This window comes from Archocentrus centrarchus, chromosome 2 (genome assembly GCF_007364275.1).
Source record: "Archocentrus centrarchus isolate MPI-CPG fArcCen1 chromosome 2, fArcCen1, whole genome shotgun sequence".
NCBI lineage: Eukaryota > Metazoa > Chordata > Actinopteri > Cichliformes > Cichlidae > Archocentrus > Archocentrus centrarchus.
In genome coordinates this window covers 10721828-10744591 of record NC_044347.1, presented here as the reverse complement: position 1 = coordinate 10744591, position 22764 = coordinate 10721828, and the positions used below count along the sequence as shown (strand labels likewise).

The 22764-nt window shown below is 39.5% G+C and overlaps 1 protein-coding gene across 2 annotated transcripts in view; it reads left to right on the top strand.

Moving 5' to 3' along the window:
* Window positions 1–5198: 5198 nt before the first annotated feature.
* mbd5 (methyl-CpG binding domain protein 5) overlaps window positions 5199–22764 on the top strand; it is a 42069-nt gene continuing 24503 nt past the window's right edge. The window contains exons 1-2 of one of the 2 annotated variants that reach the window (XM_030751079.1): window positions 5199–5251; window positions 16997–17618. In XM_030751079.1, the coding sequence (XP_030606939.1) occupies window positions 17506–17618 (113 nt within the window). In that variant the 5' untranslated portion in view covers window positions 5199–5251; window positions 16997–17505. The other variant, XM_030751086.1, reaches the window with a different exon arrangement.

Below are 22764 nucleotides of genomic sequence, written 5' to 3'. Positions count from 1 at the left end.
CTTATTAAATCACAGTGTTTCAGTCGGATGTACCTGATGAAGCTCAGACTGAAACTTTCAGGTGTGCACAGATTTTTGAACAGGCTTGACATAAAAACCAGAAAAAGAAACCAAAAATCAATTAATGCATCATAATTTAAAATAGAAAATAAGCCATGTGACCATATGTGGATGACAGAAGGGTAAAAATAATGTGTTGTTTTGTGCTGGGATTGAGTCAGGATTTAATACTTAAGTAAAGCTGGTGTTATTTGAACAATCTGACAATAAAATTTGCAGGTTATTTATTTTAAAAACACCTCTTTCAGCTGGACATCTGACCAGTATTCAGTTGAAGTAAGCCTTAAATGTTAACTGTTTAGATAATTATCATCTTACAAATAATTATCAAATACGGTGTTATAACTATGTACAATCTATATAATGAATTTATTGCTGAATTTGAGCCTGTTAGTGCATGTTTCTGCCACAGCATTGTTTGGCTATGAAATTAAAACAATATGACAAATCAAGGGGGTCATTTTAGACTACTGTTAGCTGGTTGCTAGGTAATGTGATAATGCTATAATATATAATTTGTGGGTATAAAATAGACATTATTTTTATGAAAAAATAATAATAGGAAGCTTTCATAAGATGTTACAGCTGCCTGAATGCTAAAAAATGGGTCATTTTAGCCAGTTGCTAGGCGATTGCTAGGCAACACAATGGCATCATAATATCTGACATAGATGAGAACCTTCAGGGGCCGAAGATTTGGTTGCTCAGCTCCTCATTGTGCAGGAGGAGTTGGCGGGCAAAGAAATGAACACACAGACAGATTTTGTGCGCTTATAGTAAAACATACAAAATCGAGTCTGACCTCAATGAGAAGGACTGTAATTATATGTAATTACAGATATATATTTTTTAATCTGTGAAGCTATAAGAGCCACCTCTGCTCTGGTTTGATAAAATAAGGAGGGATGGCTCATGTGAATGACTAAAGGGCTGCCTGCATAACAACGTCTTTTACTCACTGAAGCTCTGGAGACACTTAAATGCTTCTTGTGGCTTCTTGGTTGACTGATGAAAAAAAAAAAGAAAAAAAAAAAAAAAGGCACAGCAAACCGCCAGATATCTCACAAATCGTCTCCCGCTCTCCGCTCACATTTAGCCTGTCACATTATTCTAAAATACGGCCCACCGCTCGCACATTCAGCCCTCTGTGTTTGCCCTTAAAAAATACATGAAGCGCTCCTTCTTACAGCAGCCCTACGCTGAATTCATTTAACGTCTCCTCGGCTTTGACCTTCACACAAAATTCAGGCGTTTGCACCCTGAGCTGCGTCTCCTCCTCAGTTCAGACGGCTGAGCTCATGTTTTCTTCAGCTTTATGACCTTTATTTATCTCAGGAAATGATTTGCTGAGTGTCTGTTTTTGCTCCAGTGCCACTTTGTGTTGTATTTTTAGGTTTTTCATGCGCACGGCCGGACAAAACTCGCCTTAATGAGTGTTAAACTGTTCATATATTTAAATCATTTCAAACACTTTAATGTAATTAATTATTATTGTTACAATTTTGCACAGTGTTAAACTCTTATCGCATTACACCTCATATTATAATTAATTAGCCATAACGCAATACCTCCGAGCTGTTGGCAAAACAACTCTTCCTGTAATGGGATTGTTTGATAATGAGGTGGTGACTTTGTTTTTTAACCCAGACAGTCAGAATATACTCACTGTGAATATTCAGCCTCTGGTTTCTGACCATCCTAGTACATCATATTTTAAAATAAGATAAGTTACGACTTCTCTAAACGGCCTTTATGTTGGTTTACCTTCTGCAACATGCCCTCCACCCCCCCACTGTATTCATTTCTGTTGGTTCAGTGTGACACTGTGCTTCTGATGTGATCCTGGCCACATGCACTGACTCACATCCACGTACATGAAATCAACACTTTGCTAGTACTCCTTTGTCTTCAGAGCTGCTTTAATTCTCCATATCACAGATTCAACAAGGTGCTGGAAGCGTTCCTCAGAGATTTTGGTCCATGTTGACATGACAGCGTCACACAGTTGCTGCAGATTTGTCTGCTGCACATCCGTGATGAGAATCTCTTGGTCTACCACCGGTGCTCTACTGGATTGAGATCTGGTGACTGTGGAGGCCATTTGAGTGCAGAGAAGTCATTCAACAAACCAGTATGAGATGATTTGAGCTTTGTGACATGCTGTGTATCCTGCTGGAAGCAGCCAGCAGAAGATGGGTACACTGTGGTCATAAAGGGATGGACATGGTCAGCAACAATACTCAGGTAGACTGTGGTGTTTAAACGATGCTCAGATGGTGCTAAGGGGCCCTTTATTTCCCAAGGAGGCTAGGAACATTCAACATCTGACAACTCACGCTGTGCAGTGTCTACAGTGGTGGCTCGTGCTCTGTTTTTACAGGATCAGAGTAGACAAACTTATCAAAAAGGTCGGCTCTGTGGTCTAAACTTGAGACAGTCCAGCAGGTGGCAGAGAGAAGAATGCTCAACAGTAGCACCTTCAGCCAAAGACTGATTGCACCAAAGTGCAAGTCTGAGCACCTCAGGGGGTCCTTTATAGCAGCTGTTATAAGACTATTTAATGCACAATAATAATAATAATAATAATATGCTTTTATCCACATGTTTGCATATTTGCACATTAGTTACTGGCTGTTAAATTATTAACTTTATTAGGAATTAATGTTTTGCTGTTTGGGATGAGTGAGTTATGTCTGTGTTGAAGCTTCTGTGGCATGTAATTTCCTGCAAAAGATCAATAAAGTATCTATCTATCTATCTATCTATCTATCTATCTATCTATCTATCTATCTATCTATCTATCTATCTATCTATCTATCTATCTATCTATCTATCTATCTATCTATCTATCTATCTATCTATCTATCTATCTATCTATCTATCTCAATTCTGACCCTACCATCTGAATGTTGCAGCAGAAATCGAGACTCATCAGACCAGGTCATGTTTTTCCAGTCTTCTATTGTCCAGTTTTACTGAGCCCGTGTGAACTGTAGCCTCGGGAGTGGCACCCAGTGTGGTCTTCTGCTGTAGCCCATATGCTTCAAGGTTCAACGGGGTACCTGTTCATATTTTGGATATATCCATCCAGGCTGGAGCCTATCCCTGCTGTCACGGGGCAAGAGGCAGAGTACACCCTGGACAGGTTGCCAGTCGGTCACAGAGCTAACACATACAGGCAGACAACTATTCTACAGTTTGATACAGTCAGTTTAGAATTAACCATGAGTTAACCCCATGCATGGTTTTGGACTGTGGGAGGAAGCCAGAGAACCTGGAGAGAACATGAAACTGTCCCAGGCTGGATTCATATCCAGGACCTTCGTGCTATAAGGCGACAGTACTAACCACCACACCACCATGCTGCCCTACCGTGGTTGTAACAACTGGTTATTTAAGTTACTGCTGCCTTCTCACATCAACAAGGCATTTTCTCCCAGAGATCTGTCACTCACTGGATATTTCCTCTTTTTCAGCCCGTCCTCTCAATAAACAGCTCATCAGAGCCTCGCTAGCCTGCCTGTGTTGTGAAATGTGAGCAAACTGACAGACTAAAGGTGCGCATTAAATGTACGTGACTAATCCTTTATGTTAGTTTCAGTTATTAATATAAGTATGCCACACTCAAAATCTCATTATTTTTTAGTGACTATATAATTGCTCTGTAGGTAATTTTAGCCTTAATTATTTGTATGCTAAAATTAGATACATATTTTTTTTAGTTATTTCTTATTTGTGTAGTGTTTGAGTTGTCTAAATATCAAATATCCACCACTTATCCACTTAGATGTCAACATTGGTCCAATTTAAATTTTCCAACAAAGTGCAAGTGGGAAACACCTAACCTGTCAATAATTAGTGTTGTATTGATATTATACTAAACATGTATCAATCAATCCATCAACTGATTTTTATTACAGACTCTATGGTCCAAACTGTATTAACAAGAAATCACATAGAAAAGGAAACCACGAGGCATCTCAAATCCAAGAGAACAAACAAGTACTCGAGCTTGTTTCTGCCACTGAAAGAAAACAAAAGCCAGGCAGAGGTAAGCTGAAAATTTAAGTGATGATCTAAATATTTCTGGTTATTATCTCAAAGTTTCCAAATTTTGACATACTTAACTTAAAATTTCAAATAAGTCAAAATTTCTAGATACATAGGCTTTAATTCATCAGTTATTAGGCCAAACTTTTGAGATAACTGGAAATTTCAAGTCATGTCAAGATCACTTTTGAGCTGGGTATCTCAAAATTTGAAGTTAAAGAACATCTTGAAATTTTAAGTTATCGAGTCCAAATTTTGAGATATATATGTAACCCAAAATTGTGACTTATGGACAACAAAACATAAATTCTGTCAGTGGCAGAAACATGCTTTGATATTTTAGAGCTGATTTAAGACTGTTAATTCTTGCAATTCTTGCAGGACTTTCCAAAGCCTGAGGGCAGTAATGGAGAAAGCTGGATGACACACAGTGTAAAAACAAATCTGCAGAAATAGAGTACAATACCATTTTAGGTGTCTGAAGGAATTTATTTTTTAAAGGATATTTTTCCATATTTTTTAACAACACATTATATTTTACCATTTATCATTTACAGAAGCTTCCATTAAAAGCTGATAATGTACTGACAGAAAATGACCAGAATATTTTCTGTTTGTTGTTTTGATGGAATTTTTTTAAGTGTGTGTGTGTGAGTGTGTGCATGTAGGCAGGATGACCTCAATGACCTGGAGACAGAGTATGGGTTCACATATTCATAATGTACTGTGAAGCTCATCCATACTGGGCCTTAAGAAATAAAATACAAAAAAAAAAATTTAAACTAGTTCCATATCTCACAGGATTAAAGCCAAATATGTGGAAAGAAGGCTGAAACAGTTTCACAGCTGATTCTGCCTCAGGGGTCCCTGGAGCCCCCCTCAGGCCTCACTGTGGGACCCGCCGGTTCAGCCTGTGGCTCGGTGTGAGTCCCCATCCCAACCCTCACATCCAGGTTACCCCCCCCCCCCCCGCTCCTTTTTTTTTTTTTTTTCTTTTGGCCATGCAGAGCTCGTGTATGTGAGGAAACGTGCATCACCTCTCCCATCTGCTGGCTGTTCCTGCCGGCGCATGCGCAGTGCGGCTCTCCATCATTTCCAATATCCCAGTGTAGGAGAACCAGCAGAGGCAGAGAACTAATGGGTAGGCTGCTTATTCTTATTTTTCCTAAGCTCGCAGACGCACTGTTGCTCGCCCGTTTCGCCCGTTTCAGCTCCGGTACGCATTCGCCGGGATGCCCGGGTAAGAACGGACAGTTTACGGTTGGATTTGACGCAGACAGAAACGTTAGTGCCTGAAAAGCGTCTCTCTCTCTCGCTCTCTCTCTTCTTCTTCTTCTTCTTCGCTCTCCCCTCTGCAAACGCAACGGGCTTGCACGGCTGTTAGCTAGCATGCTAAGCTAACCCGTGCTAACTCGGCCTTACCCCTGGCCTTGCCCCCCCTCCTTTGGCTCGAACCTCAACGGCTGGGGCCTAGCTGCTGCTTTTTTTTTTTTTTGTAACTTCGACAATTTGAAGTCGGAACCCCAAGCCTGCGAATCCCCGACGTAAACGAGCCCGGCTTCGTGGGTCCAATTAAATGCTTAAACGTTATTAGCGTAGCCGAGCTCGTCCTCTAATTCATTTTCGTTACAACAAGCTAGCTAAGCTAATGGTAGCTAGACAGCTGACGCTTGGCAGGCTAACCCCCCACCCCCCCCCATCCCCAGCTAGTTCAGATGCTGTGTCCAGTGCATCAAAAAAGGCAGTCAGACAGGACTGATCCCGCTTGTTGACACGGCCTCTCGCACGGTGGAGCTCCAGCAAACGGTTATTAAGTTGATGAGCATCCCCCGGCTAATGTCCACAGGCTAATTGGCTATTATCTAACGTTTAGGTTGTTTTGGTTGTGTACACAAGCGGTTGTCATGTTTCCTCCGGCTTCGGGTGTGAAAAAAGTCTTGTCATTCAGACTGTGTGGCTGTCAACTTTGAAGGCTGCTGCAGGACAATATGGCTAATTTATCCCCAAAGCTTGCCTTAGCCAAGTCCAGCAGTGCAAGGGCTACAGCAAGATTTAAGTGCTGTGCTGAGAATTAATGGGTTTAATCTAGCCAGTGGTGGATATCTTATTGGGCAGGACAGTGTGCTTAACCTTTGTGGTGTTGCAGGTTGAAGCTCAGCACACAGGAGGAGCTTTGAGCAGGTAGCTGTTCATTTTTATGAAGCTGGACACATTTTAAGTAGAGATGGGCAGTCACCTAAAAGCTTCATATTGTGCATCTTCAGCACAGCCTCACGGCAGTTCGTGAATCGGTCACAGCCTTTATTGATTAGTGTTTCATGTGCTGTACTCGCGTACTGATTTGTGTCCATGTATACCAAATTAATGTTTTACACTTTTAAAAGGTGAAAGTGTGCAAAAGTCCTCAGCCACCCCCCCATGTCTTTATATTATGGTAGGGAATAGGTGCAGTGATTTATTGAAATGTGTGAAAGCATTTATGGAAATACAGCATATAAGGCAAAAACAGAGTTTGTACAATTCTAATGAGCTTTAAAGTCAATATTTTGTTGTGACCACCTTTATTCTTCAACACAGCCTGAACTCTCAGGGAGCTTTCTTTTCATTTCTTTAAGTAGTCTTCAGGAATAGTTCTCCAGATTTCTTGAAGGACATTCAAAGCTCTTCTTTGGATGTTTCTGCCTTTTGTTCTGTTCTGTCAAGACAATCCCGCACTGCTTCAATAATGTTGAGGTCCGGGCTCTGGGATGGCCAGTCTATGACTGATAGTGTTTCATTGTGTGTTTTTCTATCCATGTATGTTTTTACTGCATTGACAGTGTGTTTGGGATCACTGTCATGCTGAAAAATGAAGCTGTTACCAATCACATTTTTTCCAGATGGTATTTCATGGTGGATCAAAATCTGACGGTACTTTTCTGTGTTCATAATTTCATCATTTTTGACAAGATCTCTAACACCACTGGCTGAAATCTACCCCCAAACCACGACAGAGCCTCCACCATGTTTTAGAGATGGCTGTAGACGCTGTTGTACATCCCTTCATACACGGAGATAACAATTTGAACCAAAAATGTCAAATTTGGATTCATCACTCTATCAGACCTGTTACCGCTGATTATCAGTCCAGCCCTTGTATGATATGACAGCTGGACTTTCAGATACTGTTTATCTGCAGTAGAATGTCTTTTAGCAGGACTAAAACTATCTACAGGAGATCCACTTGTCCAATTTCCTCAAAAGTTTAAGGGCATTCTGCACACCATGCCGAGATAAGCCAATTTTTGGCTAATAGCTCTTTGGGAATCACCTTGTTGGTGCTAAAATTTTATGTTATATCTGTCAAACTGTGTTATCTTTCCACAGATTTAACTAAAGAAATGTGAACAAATTATGTTGTTGTGACAGGCAAAACAACAGAACTTTCCTCTGAAAATGGTTAAGTACAAGGACTGGACTTTGGCTGCTTTTTCACTCATTCTGTGTCCAAAGAAAAACTTTGAAAGACCTTCAGAAAGCCTGGAGAACTGTTGCGCAAGACCTCTTTAATAAATGACAACAAAGTCTGGCTTGTTAGAAACAAAATATAAAGAAACGAGGGAACAAGAATTTTCACAGCAATTTAGGTATACCAACGTACTCAAGTTAGGTTTAAAAGTTACTGGGTTAAGTTTAGAAAATGATCGTGGTTTGGATTCAAATACAATGGTTGGCACTTCTTTTATAGCTTATTTTCTAGTTTGTCATTGTCACACATCCCAGCTGAAGGGTCTTGACACAAACACAATGCAAACATGAAATATATTATTTATTGAAATACATTATTTATGAAGTTGTGTGAACTCATGAAAAAAAAATGTACAATTTGAGTCCGTGAAAATGAACAAATAGGCGTTTTCATGTTTTGCTGTGAAAAAGATCCCAAACACGGTCTGCATCTGAACTTGGATGTTATTTTTCTTAAATGCAAGTAATAACCTGATCACAAATAGTCCCCTGAATGCACAGATATCTCATCTAAATAATTCTAAGAGCATTCCTAGCTGAAATCTTCCTCTTCATGTCTGTGCTTACCTGGAGCCTAATCTTCAGACAGTAATGGGATTAAAAGCCCAAGCAGAATAAAAATGCTACATATAAACACCTTTGAATGCATCTGAAGTAGGCTCACTTCTGATTCTTGTTGTAATTAGGGTACTTGATCTGCTGATACCAAGTATCAGTGTGAAGCTCTTGTCCTTGCTGTGAGGAACATTTTAATTTAAACTTTCCTTATTTACTTAAAGTAAAATCTAACAAATAAATATATCCAAGAATATAAATGTACCAATTTGGTATTTGTTAGCACTATAAAAGAAAAAAATTAATTACTGTATTGATGCTGTTGCTAATGGTTTTGCTAGTTTCCCCTTTCCCTGCTCTCAGTCTCGCTGCATGTGCACTTCCTCACACACACGGAGTGGAGCAGATACCTGATCCAGCTTTTTGAGTCAGGATGGGACAGGTGCAGAGGCTAATACTCAGATTATAAAGGGTTTAATGGCCCTAGTAACAAAAAAATATATATACCTTGTTACTGTTAGATTATGTAATTGCCAGTCATAGCCCCCTGGTTAGCTGTAAAGACATTGCATAGGGACCCTGAGATGTCATTTACAATACACTTGTTTACAAATGCTATAAAGTATTTTAAATGAGGTATTTATTAATATAGTATTGGTGGGGAACGTTTTAAAATGGAGTGGTGGCTATCACGAGACAAAAGGTGGTAATGAAGAGACAACTTCAAGAAGTCAATAAGAATATTAAAATTAACACTGATATGTTTTATCAGTGTTCAAGGTTTCAGTGAGCTGCAGGAGATTTTCAGATATTCTGTAACTAGATGTAAGTGTGTGTGAGGGAAGCATGTTTCTCCAAAAAAATAGCAACTTTCAAACACCACTGGCTGTCTGAAATTAAGTTTTTAAATTACGAATAAAGACAGCTGTCCTGAAAAGACCATAAATCTCCAAACTCAGAGAGTTATTTAAACGCCTGGCAAGAAATTAAGATGAACAGAAAGACTGTTGAGAGAGAAATGCATGACGTATTGTGACTTTACATGTCAGACTATTCCTAAATTAAAGGCGTTTAAAAATGGTTGTTTACTCCTTTTCATGAACCAACCTCATAAACTTGATTAATTTCTGGCTGCTTTCTATCTGATTGTGACTTTCATCTTGATGTAAATGCTTGTGGAGGTATGTTTCTCCACTACCAAAAAAAAAAAATCAAAGCTTTCATGCTGAACTGGTGCAATGACATTATCTTCAAGAGTTAAGAGTGACATAAAAACGGGAACAACTGCACTCAAAAAACAAAAATATTCAAGGCCAGAGAGTGTTTGCCAAAAGATTTAAAAGAATGCATGACGCATTCGTGACGCAACACATCACGCAAATCCAAAAAAATGTGCTCCATGTCTTGATGTAAATGTGTGTGGAGGTATGTTTCCTCATTTCTACAAAGTGGCATTCTTTTCTGTCTGAACTGGCCCTCTTCAGTGAGTTCATTATGAATTAAGAGCAATAGAACAAGAGAACAGCTGTGCTAAAAAGACCAATTTCCAAATTCATGTTTTTGGTTTTCTGGGGGGGTGCCAAATAGATTGAAAACAAGAAAGAAAATGCTGTTGAAAAAGTCATGAATACATTGTGTATTTGTGACTTTCACATGACTTAACAGTTAGAAGCAACACAATAATGTGGCACAACCATGCTAAAAAGACCATTAATATCCAGATTTAGACAGTTTTAAACATGCCAAAAAGATTGAAATAAAAGAAAAAGGCTGTTGGGAAAGATGAATGTGAGATGAAAAGCGAGGATGGCTGCAGAGTTTTAAGAAATCAGCCAAATTTAAACTAAACAAGCTGTTCATATGGGTTAGACAGCTTTTCTAAGTATGTTTATCCACTTCCAAAAAAAATAGCATTTTTTTTCAAGCTGTACTGACCCTCTTCAGTGAGTTTATTATATACAAACTCCAAAATAAGAGCAACTTAATAATGGGAACAGCTGTGCTGAAAAGACCAAAAATTTCCAAATTCAATTTTTTTAAAATTATTGCCAGAAAGATTGAAAGCAAAGAAAGAAAATGCTTTTGCGAAAGTCAGGAATGCATGACGTATTTGAAATTTTACAAAGAAAGCAGTGCACAAGGTGTTTTTCATCACTTTTTTAATGTGGTGGTTTGATAAAAGACGCTTATAGGCCTTTTACGTGCAGATTTTTGGCCTTTTTAAAATTGTGATTTCAGCAATTATGCTGCTGATGTCCATTCTTAAATAAGTTTTCTTTCACTCCATCTAGGTTCATGCTCTCAGTCACTGCTGCTCACTCCCCCCATAGATTTCCATTTTAAAATTTAAAAGTCAGCAGCATTTCCCCTTCATTACAACTGTACGGAGGGAGTGTTTTTCCACTCACACTTTCATTTTTTTTTTTTTAAGGTTTAATGTTAGGTTAGGACATGGTGCCATTATCCCCTTGCCACTCAACCAGTTACAGCATGAGGTTGGAGGTCTCTTCGTGTTGAAGGGAGTTCTTCCTCTCCACTGTTGCCGAGTTCTTGCTAATAGGGAATCATCACATTGTTGGGGTTTTCTTTCTAATATGGAAGGGTCTACCTTACAGTACAAGGAGCCTTGTTGTGAGTTTTCAGTCAGCTTTTAGCTTCAAATATAAATGAAGAGTTCACTCTGTGGAGCTCTACACCTCCAGCATTGCCTTCCTGCTGTGTTTTCCATGCCAGTTTCTCTCAGTAGCCTTATATGCTTCCTGGAATGCGAAAATGCTCGCTCACTTGTTAGTGAGGTTTGATTTCATCTAGTTGTCTTTACAGGTGAACTGACTGGCTGAAATCAAGTTGTGCAGGCACACATTTTACCTTGCCATTGCTGATGTCAAATCCTGTGTAGTGCCAATAAGAGTCAACATATTATCTATTTTAATGTTTCTACTGGACTGAGATTGTGCTCCCATTTTTTACAAGTCCAAGGATGCCTAGCCCTCTGCTGTTATCTCTTCTAATTGGCTTTATTAGTTTGTCACTCAACAAAGACTTTAAGTCCTCCAGTGGGTACAGGCTCTGTTCAAATTCACCACAGTCCAAATGTTGGCCAACTTGTGTTGCGTGCTCCTAAAGTCGTTTGAAGCTCATGTTCTGACCTGATTCATGAGTTGGCAGGTGAAGGTTGATAGATAAAGAGGTTTTCCTCCTCCCCCCGTCCAGATGACTCAAAATCAATCAGAGGCAGATTGTTGTTAGAGTTGAATTAAAACCCAGTCATGCCAATATCTAGCATGACAATGTGAACCAAAGCAAAGAAATATACTTTTTGACCTCATAATGAAATACCCACAGGCCACTTTGTCTGATCATATTTTTTAATATTTGGACACCGAGGGAGAATGTTTTCATTTACATAAGCTGCCATTTTATTCAAGGATCTTTGGCCATGTTTCTGCTCGTCTTCTCTTTCATTAATAAGATTTCTTATCGAAAACAGTTTTTTTTTTTTTTTTCCATTTTGAGGGTGCATTTCTATAAGACTATTTCTTCTTTTTGTACTACATTAACTTCCTTCCACTGTTTGGGTGATGTGTGCTGCAGCTGGATTTATTACAAACTGTAAAATTTACATCACATTCAAGTGTGTGGATTTGTTAGATTTACATTCTTGGGTTTTTCCATATTAAAAAAAAAAAAAAAAAACAACTAACCACCTCAGAAAGCAACCTGATTGTTTTCATTATATTGTTTTACAGTAATGTAAAAAATGACATTCATATTATGAATACTTTCAGAGCTGCAGGCCATAAAAGTACATAGCGGTGGTTTGAAATTTGGCACTTTTTAATTTGCCTTATTTTTCTAGCATTTTAGTGTCCTCAAATGCATTTCCCAATACCGTTAGTGGTTTGCTCAATAAAGTAGATAAGCTATTTAGATACTTTATTTATTCCCCAAATTGGGAAATTCCTTTTTTACAGCAGCAAAAAAAATTTGTTAAAATAATAATACAACTGGAGTAATGCTATTTATTTAGCTATATAACAATTTTGGTGTAATAGATTTTTTTTTTAATCATTTTTTTTGTTGTCTGAAAATTGTTCATAAACTGTTGGTATTGTGAATGGTAGCTTCTGTTCAGCTGCTAGTGGGCAGAGGGGCTGTGTGAAGTTGTGCGTCAATTGGTGGCGAAGGCACTGTTTGTATGTGGTACTGTTGTGAATAAATATTTAATAGTAATTGTTTGTATTGATTAGTATTTTTCTTTTTTCTTTAGAACACTAATATGCTGACCAGTCGACCTTACCCCTAAAGTCCTATTTTGAGCCAGGAAAAGTCCACAAAATATGCCCCAACAAATATTTTAAAAAGCTAGAAACAAATTTGAAATGTAATCATTTTGATTAAAATATTATGTAATGATAAATTAAAATCTCATTCAATAAGCAAAATAAAACAAGTAGCTTACTAAATGTAGTAAAACAATGACATTTAAGTAGCTCAAAGTGTAGTGAAAAGTTCAGTGCAAGGAAGCACAAAATTGTGAAAATTACCTCTCATTAACATCCCAATTTTAGCAGACACTCAGTCTGAAAACCTTGAAGCTGTGATTTAAAAAAAATTAATTAATCTTTAACAACTGTCATTTAATCAGCTGTGCAAGACGCTGCTCCAGCTCTAACTCAGGCTGTTTTTTAAATTGGGAGATTTCCTCTAATATCTCCTCCTTGAATACCTTTAAAGAAGACAGGAAATAAGGGAAAGCTAGAGAGGTCCACTTCAGATACATCTCAGGCAGGCAGAGCAGTAGGTGGCAGGGTGTACCTTCACCGTTACATCAGGAGTTAGAGCCAGGTAGAGGTGGCTTTGGTACGTGTGCTTTACTGAAGGCTTGGAATCTTAATGCAGCTTCCTCATTGTTCTCTTCATAACCTCCACTGGCATAAACAGGTGGCAGGAGAAAATGCAACAGTCCAAGATGAATCATACTTCTTGTGTCTTCCACGTGGTATCTCCATAGCTGTTGCAGCCGTGACATGCAGTTATGTTTGAGGAGGTGCACATCGGCTCTGAAAACACACTTTTAGCATGCCCAAGCTGCAAAGCAAACATACAAAAGCATTAGCAGGGTTTTCTCTTTTCCCAGTGATGAGGTTTAAATCTTCACCCGGAGGAAGACGACAGCCATTAAGCAACAGAATTAGAACAACAGCGTGCTACTAACGGCCAGGTGATGAGATGAGATGCTGCTGTGTACAAACAGGAGAAACGTGCAAAGACAACTGCAGAAAAGTGACCTCTGAAGAGCTGTTAAATAGTTCCCAGTGAATGTCAAATTGTATTTTTTATTATTTTTTTTATTGAAAATGCCCATCCCTGGTCAACACATGAAGAAAACAGCTTTCCTCACAGAAATAATTTACTCTGCTTTTTTTTGTATCCTGCGCAGACTCACACTCTGCTTATAGCTATATTTCTTTATACCGGAAAATGCCAAAAACAAAACCTTTTCATGGCAGTTGTAGGGCTAGGCATTTAATTGGACTTTTTCATTTTTGTTTGGTGCAGGTTTATAAACCAAACCCACCCTTTTTGGCCAGCCAAGATGACAGAGAGTCTTAACTCAACAAGATCCAGCTAGAAGAAGTCAAAGTTACAGGTTTTGATAAATAAATCTGTGTTAGCTGGCTATCAGCTTCATTCTCAATCTCCAAAATGCTTGGTAGTCTGGGTTTGTCCACCTGTACTTGAAGTTTAAGGAAATCGCCTTTAAAATAAAAAGATGTTTTTCTTATCTCCACAGATTAGGAATCATTGCTGACAATGAGTACATTACTTGACCATGGTGCAAGTATCAAACTCGTAGTTTTTGTTTGTTTTTTTAAACCTAGATGCAAAGAAATTTACTGTTTCACTGATATCTTGGTGAATTTGTATATTCTTAGCCCTGTTTTATACTGAAGCGTTGAGTCTTTGTGAGGCCTACAACGTAACCTATGTAAGTGGCCAGCAACGTTGTGCAACGTACGTTGTGTTTTAGTTACCAAGCGTTACCTGATGTGCACCTCCCGAGAAATGTAACTACAGGTCGGGGCAACGCAGCCCACAGCAATTCTGATTGGCTTGTTAAGCACCATCGATTCCTCCTGTGCATTTTCGGCTACTTTTATGCCAAAGTGTTTGAATTTGTCAGTGAGAGAATAACAATCATTGTCTCAATATAAGGGATAATAATCATTAGCGTCAATATGAGGACTTAGAAATGTCAGCAGATTCCTGGAGGGAGATTGCTGAAACTATTGGAATTGATGTGAAGGAATGAACAAAGAACTGGAAAAACTAGAGGGTTCATGTTCGCACCCAGGAGGGGGGAAAGTCCCAGCATTTTATTTGTTTTTATCGGTCGGCACCACATGTAAGACACCGGAGCAGGACCGCACGGTAATTAACACATAAATTAACACAGATTTGCTACACGGTGGTATCTGCATGATCCAGCAACACGATCAATCTGTTCAACCAGCTGAAGTTCAAACACTGCAGCCCTGCCAGTATAACCAGTTTAACCAGTATTTGCTGTGTTGGCCTGAATAATTGTGATTTAGTCTGAAGCTGAACATGTTTTCTGTTTCCTCTGGGCTATAACGGGCCAGCCTGACTGGAATTAATTGAATATAAATTTTGCATATATATATGTACAGGATCTCTCAGTGTGTTGTGGCACTGCACTAAAATTTGAGCAAATTGATTTGGTCTAAATAACTTGGTGCTTTTTCTTCTTAGTATTAGTCTTGTTAACTGATATTACCTTTCTAATTATAGAAAAGCAATTCTAGCAATTTTAGCTGCTTCCATCAACCTGCTGATTTGTTTAATATGGTGACTAAATTACTAAATTAAGAAGAAGCTAAACTGAAAGCTGTCTGCATGCAGACAGTTGTAAGATTAAATCTGTAAGATCTCTTGTGAACTTTCCTGCAGGCTAACAGCTGCCTCGAAGTGATATAAAGATTTAGATAGATTTAAATATAAATAACGTTTTTTTCTTATTGATTATGCTAGCAGTATGTAAAGTATTCAAAATCTGATCTACCGCCCCAGTGAGGAAAAACTAAACACTTTTGTAATTCATGTGGAATGACTGTCATAGAGATTATCCTGAAACCTGATGCATATTACTAGCTTTAGTAGCTTTACTGCATTACAGGCAGTTTTAAAGAAGGTTAATCAAAACTAGGGAAAAGTGACTTGGTTTGTATTAAGTGATCAGAATGAACTGCTGATCAAAATAATCACGCGTATTATTTTTTGGTTATCGAGTGTCTGTAGGGGGTTGTTAAAAAATAGAAAATGTCAGCAATAAAGTGGTAAGATTGACATTTAATGTCAGGCTTTTACACTAGCAAGGTCACATTAGCAAGATTCAGTGTTGTGATTGGGTGTTGCTTTGGTAATTTTTATTTAATTTTATTGTGCTTGATTGAAATCAGGGCCATTACTTTAGCCTCACATTAGTCCCCCCCCCTCCCGAATATTTATCTGTCCTGCAGCTTTCCAATTTGAGTGAATAAAAGAGAAAATGCCAAAAAAGAGCATTTATCACAGCCGGAGACGTCCTCAAATAGCAACGCTGCACTGGGCTCCTACGGGGAAAAATAATTCATTTTTCCCTCCAGTGTGAACCCAACTGTAGAAATGATGTCTTTTCCAAACACAGACTTACATTAAATTAGCTTTTAACTGTGCAGAGGTTTCTCCTGTTGCTGCTGTGTTTCCAGATAAACGGCATACGTTTAACTGTCATCTTGTTTTTTTCTTTTCTTTTTTTTTTTTTTTTTTTTATAAACGGCTCTTCCTCTGTGGTGGTGTCGCCGGGTTCGGTCTCAGTTATGAGTCAGCAGCACCAGTGGCTGAGAGGAAGCTTTGCATGAAGCTCCATCACTCACAGTCTCTATTCAGCCCGATTACCGATTTTGACAGGCTTCTTCTACTGTCTGATAGGGAGACGGGGAAACTGACAACTGCTGCAGTAACTGGGTTTTATTTTTTTGTTGTCTTTTTGTGGAGTTGAATGTTGAGGTTTTATTTTAAAACAGCGACAAAGAGTTGCTGTTACGAAACAGGAGGGAATAACTTAAGGCATTTTCAGCAGTCCACTAGCTGTGTAAACCTTCATCCAATTTCACGCGACTAAGCTACAGACTCCTAGTAAGGATATTAAACCAAACCCGTCTGAGATTGTAAATCAGTTTGTTTGCATGGACTAAAACAATACACCACATTGGCATTGGTTCTTGTACCAACTTTATTAAGCAGCTGACTTGCGACCGGAGGTTGCTGACTGGCTGTAACTCACTAACTCATTAATCTGGCTTCACGGTACATCTCTGTGATATATTAATGGCTGCACAAATGTATTTGGAGACTCATTTTAAGTTTTTTTTTCCCATTTATTAACTTGTGTCGAGGTCCAACTGATATCTACATATCAGACTGGAGCATCCCTAATTTTAACTGTTCACCGAGGCACAATAAATTTAGAAATAACTGAGGGATTTTTAAAAAAAAAACAAAAAAACCCTTTATATGTTGTATGCTCAAAGTAAAGTGGAGTAAGTTATGGGTTTTAAATTTATAGAACTTGAGACACCTAGTGAGAATGAATGATAAAATTTTACCCCTAAAAATAGGCTTTGTAGCTCTGATATCACCTTTTTGTTACCTAAGAAGTCCTCTTGCATTGGCGCTGTACATTTTGTGAATGTTTTTGATGGTTAATGTTTCTTTTTCTCATTCTTACACCCCTGTCTTTTCTCCTCTGCCCCCACAGGAACCATGGGAATACCACTACCCAACTGCGTTTGGGAACCAATATGTTGAAGATGCTCCACAACACATCTGTCTGAGGGGAGCGTATTCTGGGTGGTGAGAGACAAATGGTGAAAAATTAACAATAAAGCAACTCTCCTCTCAACACAAAACCGACTCCTGACCCACGCCTCCGCTCCCCTCTATCTCCTCCCCTTCCCGAGTCGGATGGCTCCGAATGACGAGCTGCAGTAATGGAAGTCCACGCGCCGTTCATCACCGTGGTCATGAAGCAGCTCAAAGGGTAGGGTTTGCCGTGAGCTCGCCTCACCCTACCCACCCTACACCCTCTATCAGCTCCACTTGAGAGCACACTCCCACATTGACGCAAATTCTCATCGTCCTGAACTCTCCCTCCTACTGCCACCTCCGCCACGGCTTTGGAAGACGAACATGACGCGCATTGCGAAGACGCTGGTTGATGTCTGATAAATATACCTCTGAGGTGTCGAGCGTAATACCAGCGGAGCAATGAATGGCGGAAAGGACTGTGAGGCGGGAGATGAGAGGCAGGCCGTCCCTGTCCAGGTCCCCATTGGCTGGCAGCGTAAGGCGGAGCACGGCGGAGGGGTCGTGTACATAAGGTGAGAAAGTTAGATCAAAATCATAAGAGTTTTAAGAGCAAACATGGCTGCAGATTGAGGGAGATCTGTCGGGGGAGGTAAACTCTGAAGCACTGCACATGCTCAGTACATTTACACTGAAAGCTGATTTTGTAATTTGAGGCATATAGTGAGATTTAATAATTTTTTTTACTGACAAATAGGTAATGTATAGCTGTGGTCAGAAGTTTACATCCGCTCATCATGGGCATGAATGTGATGGTAATTTGGGGCTTTTTATGATTTCTTTGAACTGTTCTTTTTCCAGGGTGAAATGATTGTACAGCAGACATCTTTAATGAGTTTAAAAAAAATAAATAAATATTGGGAGCACAAGTGTGAATTTATTTTGGATTTTCTCTAATCCACGCAGGGTGAAAATTAAACATACAGGCTCAAATGTACACATACACCCACTAACATTTGGTTAAATATCCCTTAAAAAGTTGCATTTTGACCAGGTGCTTTTTGTACCCATCAATAGGCTTCTGACATAACTCTGGCTGGATATTTGATCGCTCTTCTTGGCAGAATTGGTAGAGTTCATTTAAATTGGTTGGTTTCCTGGCACAGACCAGGCTTTTACAAATTTTTCATAGGGTTGAGGTCAGAGCTTTTGGAAGGCCATTCCAGAAGCTTAATGTTAGCCTGCATTATCCATTCCCAAACCAGTTTTGATGTGTGTTTGGGATCATTGTCCTTTTGGAACACCCAGCTGTGTCCAAGTTTCAAATGTCAAGCTGTTGATTTGAGGTGAAGTTGAAGAATTTGGAGGTAGCCCTCCTCCTCCATTATTCCATCCTTTTTGTGCACTGTACCAGTTCCACTGGCAGCAAAAACATCCCCAGACCTCTACCACCACCATGCTTGACAGCTAGTAGTTTTTTTGTTTTTTTTTGGAAGCCGCACGTGATTGGTTAAGATGAATGGTAGCATATGATCGTCTAGCGGTAGGGGAGGGTGCACGGACACACTGCGCAGTGAGTAAACAAACAGGAGAGAGGGAGGGGCTCCTGCAAAATTGGGTCGGAGACAGGAAAGGGCTAAAGGAACTTGCGCGTTACATAGAGGCTACATGCGGGAACGGTGAGGAAAATGAGTGACGGAAAACGTAGTAATGACTGGACACATTTTAACCTTATACCTCCAAACATGTCGAAGGAGACACAGCGTACTTCAAAAGTGCCGGCGTTTCCGGACTTCTGGCAACAAATACCGTAATACCACTACATGACTGTGAAGTATAATTTCCGAGCTTTCAGGAACCGTTTGAATTTTTTCAATAGCACGAATGGTCGTGGAGTTACGGTAAAAAGCCAGCTGATCAAGTTCCTTTGACCAGCTGACTCTGCGGTGAGACGCTACGTCTTAATCAGCTGTTCACGGCTAGTAAGGTGAGGAAACCCGTGATTCAGCAGCGATCGCCTGGCGTTAAAGGACTAATGTGATAGACAGAGTGTAGACTGCAAATTTAACATTTAATATCAAGCAGGCTCCACAAACAACCTGCACAGGCATGTATGAATTGTTCATCCCTCAGTGCAATTAGAAGAACAAAACAGGGCCATCATCAGGCAGGAGAAACAGGATCAACTCCTCAAAGGCCCTTGTTTTTTCTGATTTCCAATCTTTTGTTTTATTTGTATTTGGAGCACTCTATTAAATGTTGAGTATATAAAGACATATTTGATATAAGCCTAATGTATGTTTTTACATTAATTAGTAAGTAATTCATTTTACACTTTTTAAAAATTAAAATCTAAGGAGCCATTTGGGAGCCGGAAGAGCCGGCTCTTCTTTGAGAGCCGAGCCTAAAGAGCCGGAATTCCCATCACTAACAGCTAGTGCAGTGTTCATGGGTTTGAAAGCCTCACTTTTACTCCTCCAAACATACATCTTGACATTGTGGCCAAATAGCTCAATCTTTGTCTTGTATGCCCATGTGGGCAGCTGCAAATTTCAGTTGAGCTTGAAGGTGTCGATCTTGGAGTGGGGACTTTCTTGGTCGGCACCTCTCAGTCCACGGTGATGTATAACTGGCTTCACTGTGGACAGTGATGCTGCTGTTCCAGCAGTTTTCAGTTCATGGCAGGCTTGAGCCTTGATGGTTCCAGGGTTGTTCCTGAACATCCTAACCAATTTCCTGTCATCTGAGGGTGACAGTTTGGCTCTTCTTCCAAAGAAGAATAAGTAAGTACCAGTTATTTGGTGAAATCCAAATAACTGGTACTTACATACAGTAGTTTGAACTGATGATCTTGGAATCTGCAGTTATTCAGAAATAGCTCCAAGAGACCTTTCCAACTTCCCATCTCATGATCACTGATGTTCAAAGACAGGGTAGAATCTTTGGCACCATTTATTAAAAGGTTTAAATAAATGTATGTATATATTTGAAACTGTATGCATACTTTTGACCCTGTGCGGATTAGAGAAAATTTAAAATAAATGTAAACTTGTGCACCCAATTCTTTTTTTTTTTTTTTTAAAGTCATTAAAGATATATGCTGTACAATCATTCCACCCTGGAAAAAGAACTCAAAGAAATCGTTAAAAACCCCAAATTACATGACAGTCATGCCCATGATGAGTGATGGGAACTTCTGACTGCAACTGTATATCTGAGGCTAACTGCCTGAAGATCTGTCCAGTTCCAGTCACCCGCTAATTGATCACTGCATCTTTAAATAGAACCTCTGTGTGTACGACATTCTCTTTATTAATTTGCATTATTGTACTTAAATTTGTCCCAACAAGAGTCAACAAGAAGTTAAAATTGTCACCACATTTATCAACTAGTTTATATCATGGCTAAAGGTGTGTGCATTCACCAACACAATGGTTATTCATGTCATACTGTATGTCAAAGCTAAAAATTGGGTTTTGGTGCCAGTAATTTGAATTCAAAGACCCAGCAGGCTTGTTTACTGTGCACACAAGGTTAGAGTTTCTCTAATTGATCGATAAACAGAAGCACAGCGCATCTTTGATGATGCTGCTTGCTGTGTTGCGACATGGTCAGCTGATCTAGTTTCCGTTTGACGTGTACTAGATGCAGAAATATCTGCTCAAATCAGCCCACGGACACAGGTAAGCCACAGCCTGCATGTTTGTTCAGACAGTGAAATAACTGACTAGCCGGCTGCGGTCTCTTTCGATGACTCGGATCCTTGTAGGCTGGAAGCTGATGTCCTTCCCGGCACGTGCGTTCACCAGCCACAATGAACCGAAGCAGTTGGCTGGTGTCAGGTTTATTTTGGGTGTTGGAAAGAATCCTGTCTGTGACCGTGGCCTGATACTGTCACAGCACACTTGCATTTGCTGATGTTCTTTTACATTTGGAAGTGAGCTTTTGCTTCAGGGATGATCCTCACAGTAGATTTTCTTTTTTCTTTTTCACAGCCACAGTGAATGATGATTCAGAGTCTGGCTGTTTTGTTAACCAGCAACTGTATATGTTTGATAGGAACAACCAGCCGTACATACTGTTCCTCAGTAGAAATGGTTTCTTTTTTCTAGCCATCAAGGACATAGAGCCCCCCCCCCCCCCCCCCCCCCTAATTTTTTTACAGTTAAAACTGGTTCTAATGTTTCGTCCTTTTATCTCATGGGCCACATGCAGCCTAAATTGATCTTAAGAGGACCTATAATAACCCATATGTCTAAATTTCTCTGTTCTTTAATACGTATACAGATACAAAAGCATATTAGGGCCACATTTGGGGAAAAAAATTGTTACATTTTGAATTACGTCACTACCTGATCCAGAAACCGGATTTGTCTCTACAAGTGTGCCTTCCTTTCATAATAAAAGCCCATGATTGTGTAATTGCTGTACAGAAAATGGTTTACAGAAGTGCAGTGAAGCATTAATTTTACACTCACCAGCCACATTATTAGGTACAGCGTGATAGTACTGGGCTTGACCCTGTTTTGCCTTCAAAACTGCTTTAATTCATGGCATGGATTCAACAAGGTGTTGGAGAATTTGGTCCATATTCAGAGTTACTCTTCTGCATACTTGTTTGCAACGAGTGGCTACTTGAGTTGTTGCCTGACCGTTCTCCTCAGACCTCAGCAAGGCAATTTCTCCCAGAGAACTGCCGCTTACTTACTTTTTTCAGACAATTCTCTGTAAACCCTAGAGATGGTCGTGTAGGAAAATCCCAGTAGATCAGAAGTTTGTGAAATACGCAGACCAACAGCCAGCAATCAGAGTCACTTAAATCACCTTTCTTCCCCATTCTGATGCTCAGTTTGAACTTCAGCAGGTCATCTTGACCACATCTGCATGCCTAAATGGAATGAGTTGCTGACATGTGATTGGCTGATTGTGTTTGAGCAGTTGAATAGGTGTACCTAGAACAGGGACCCTCAAATCCAGGCTTCGAGGGCCGGTGTCCTGCAGGTTTTAGATGTGTCTGTGCTTCAACACACCTGAGTCAAATATAGAAGTCATTAGCAGGACTCTGGAGAACTTGTCTGCATATTGAGGAGGCAATTCAGCCATTTGATTCAGGTGTGTTGGATCAGGGGCACATCTAAAACCTGCAGGACACCGGCCCTCGAGGCCTGGATTTGAGGATCCCTGACCTAGAAGGAGGTGAATGTTTGGCAATAGAAGAAATTAAAAAAGACCTTTTTATTAAAACAAGCACAAATATATCGCATGCATTTCTTTACAACATTTACTTTGAATACAATATACAGATTTTGTGTAACAGTAGTTAAGTAATTTTACGTCATTAAGAGTTAAACAACTGGTCTAGATCTAAAAATACTTTAAACTTCATATATTTTTTTTACAGTTATAAACTGACCACTGCCTACATGTTGTCAGGTGTTTTCAAACATGTGGCTGGAGTATAAAAGAATTCCTCTGTGGTTATCGAGTGGGAGGATTTTACTGTTTGATTTCATGCGTACAAGCATGCAAAATCGGCCTGAAGGAGCTTCTAACCTGCCAGAAAAAACAAAACAAAATCACGTTCCCATCCGTCTTTTCTTTTTTCTTTTCTTCTTCGACTCTTAACATCATAAGCATCGGTTTTCAGGAGCTCAAGTCTAAAAATATTGAATCATATATCAAACGGCTTCACAAAAGGAGTGTTTTTGCTGTGGATCATCA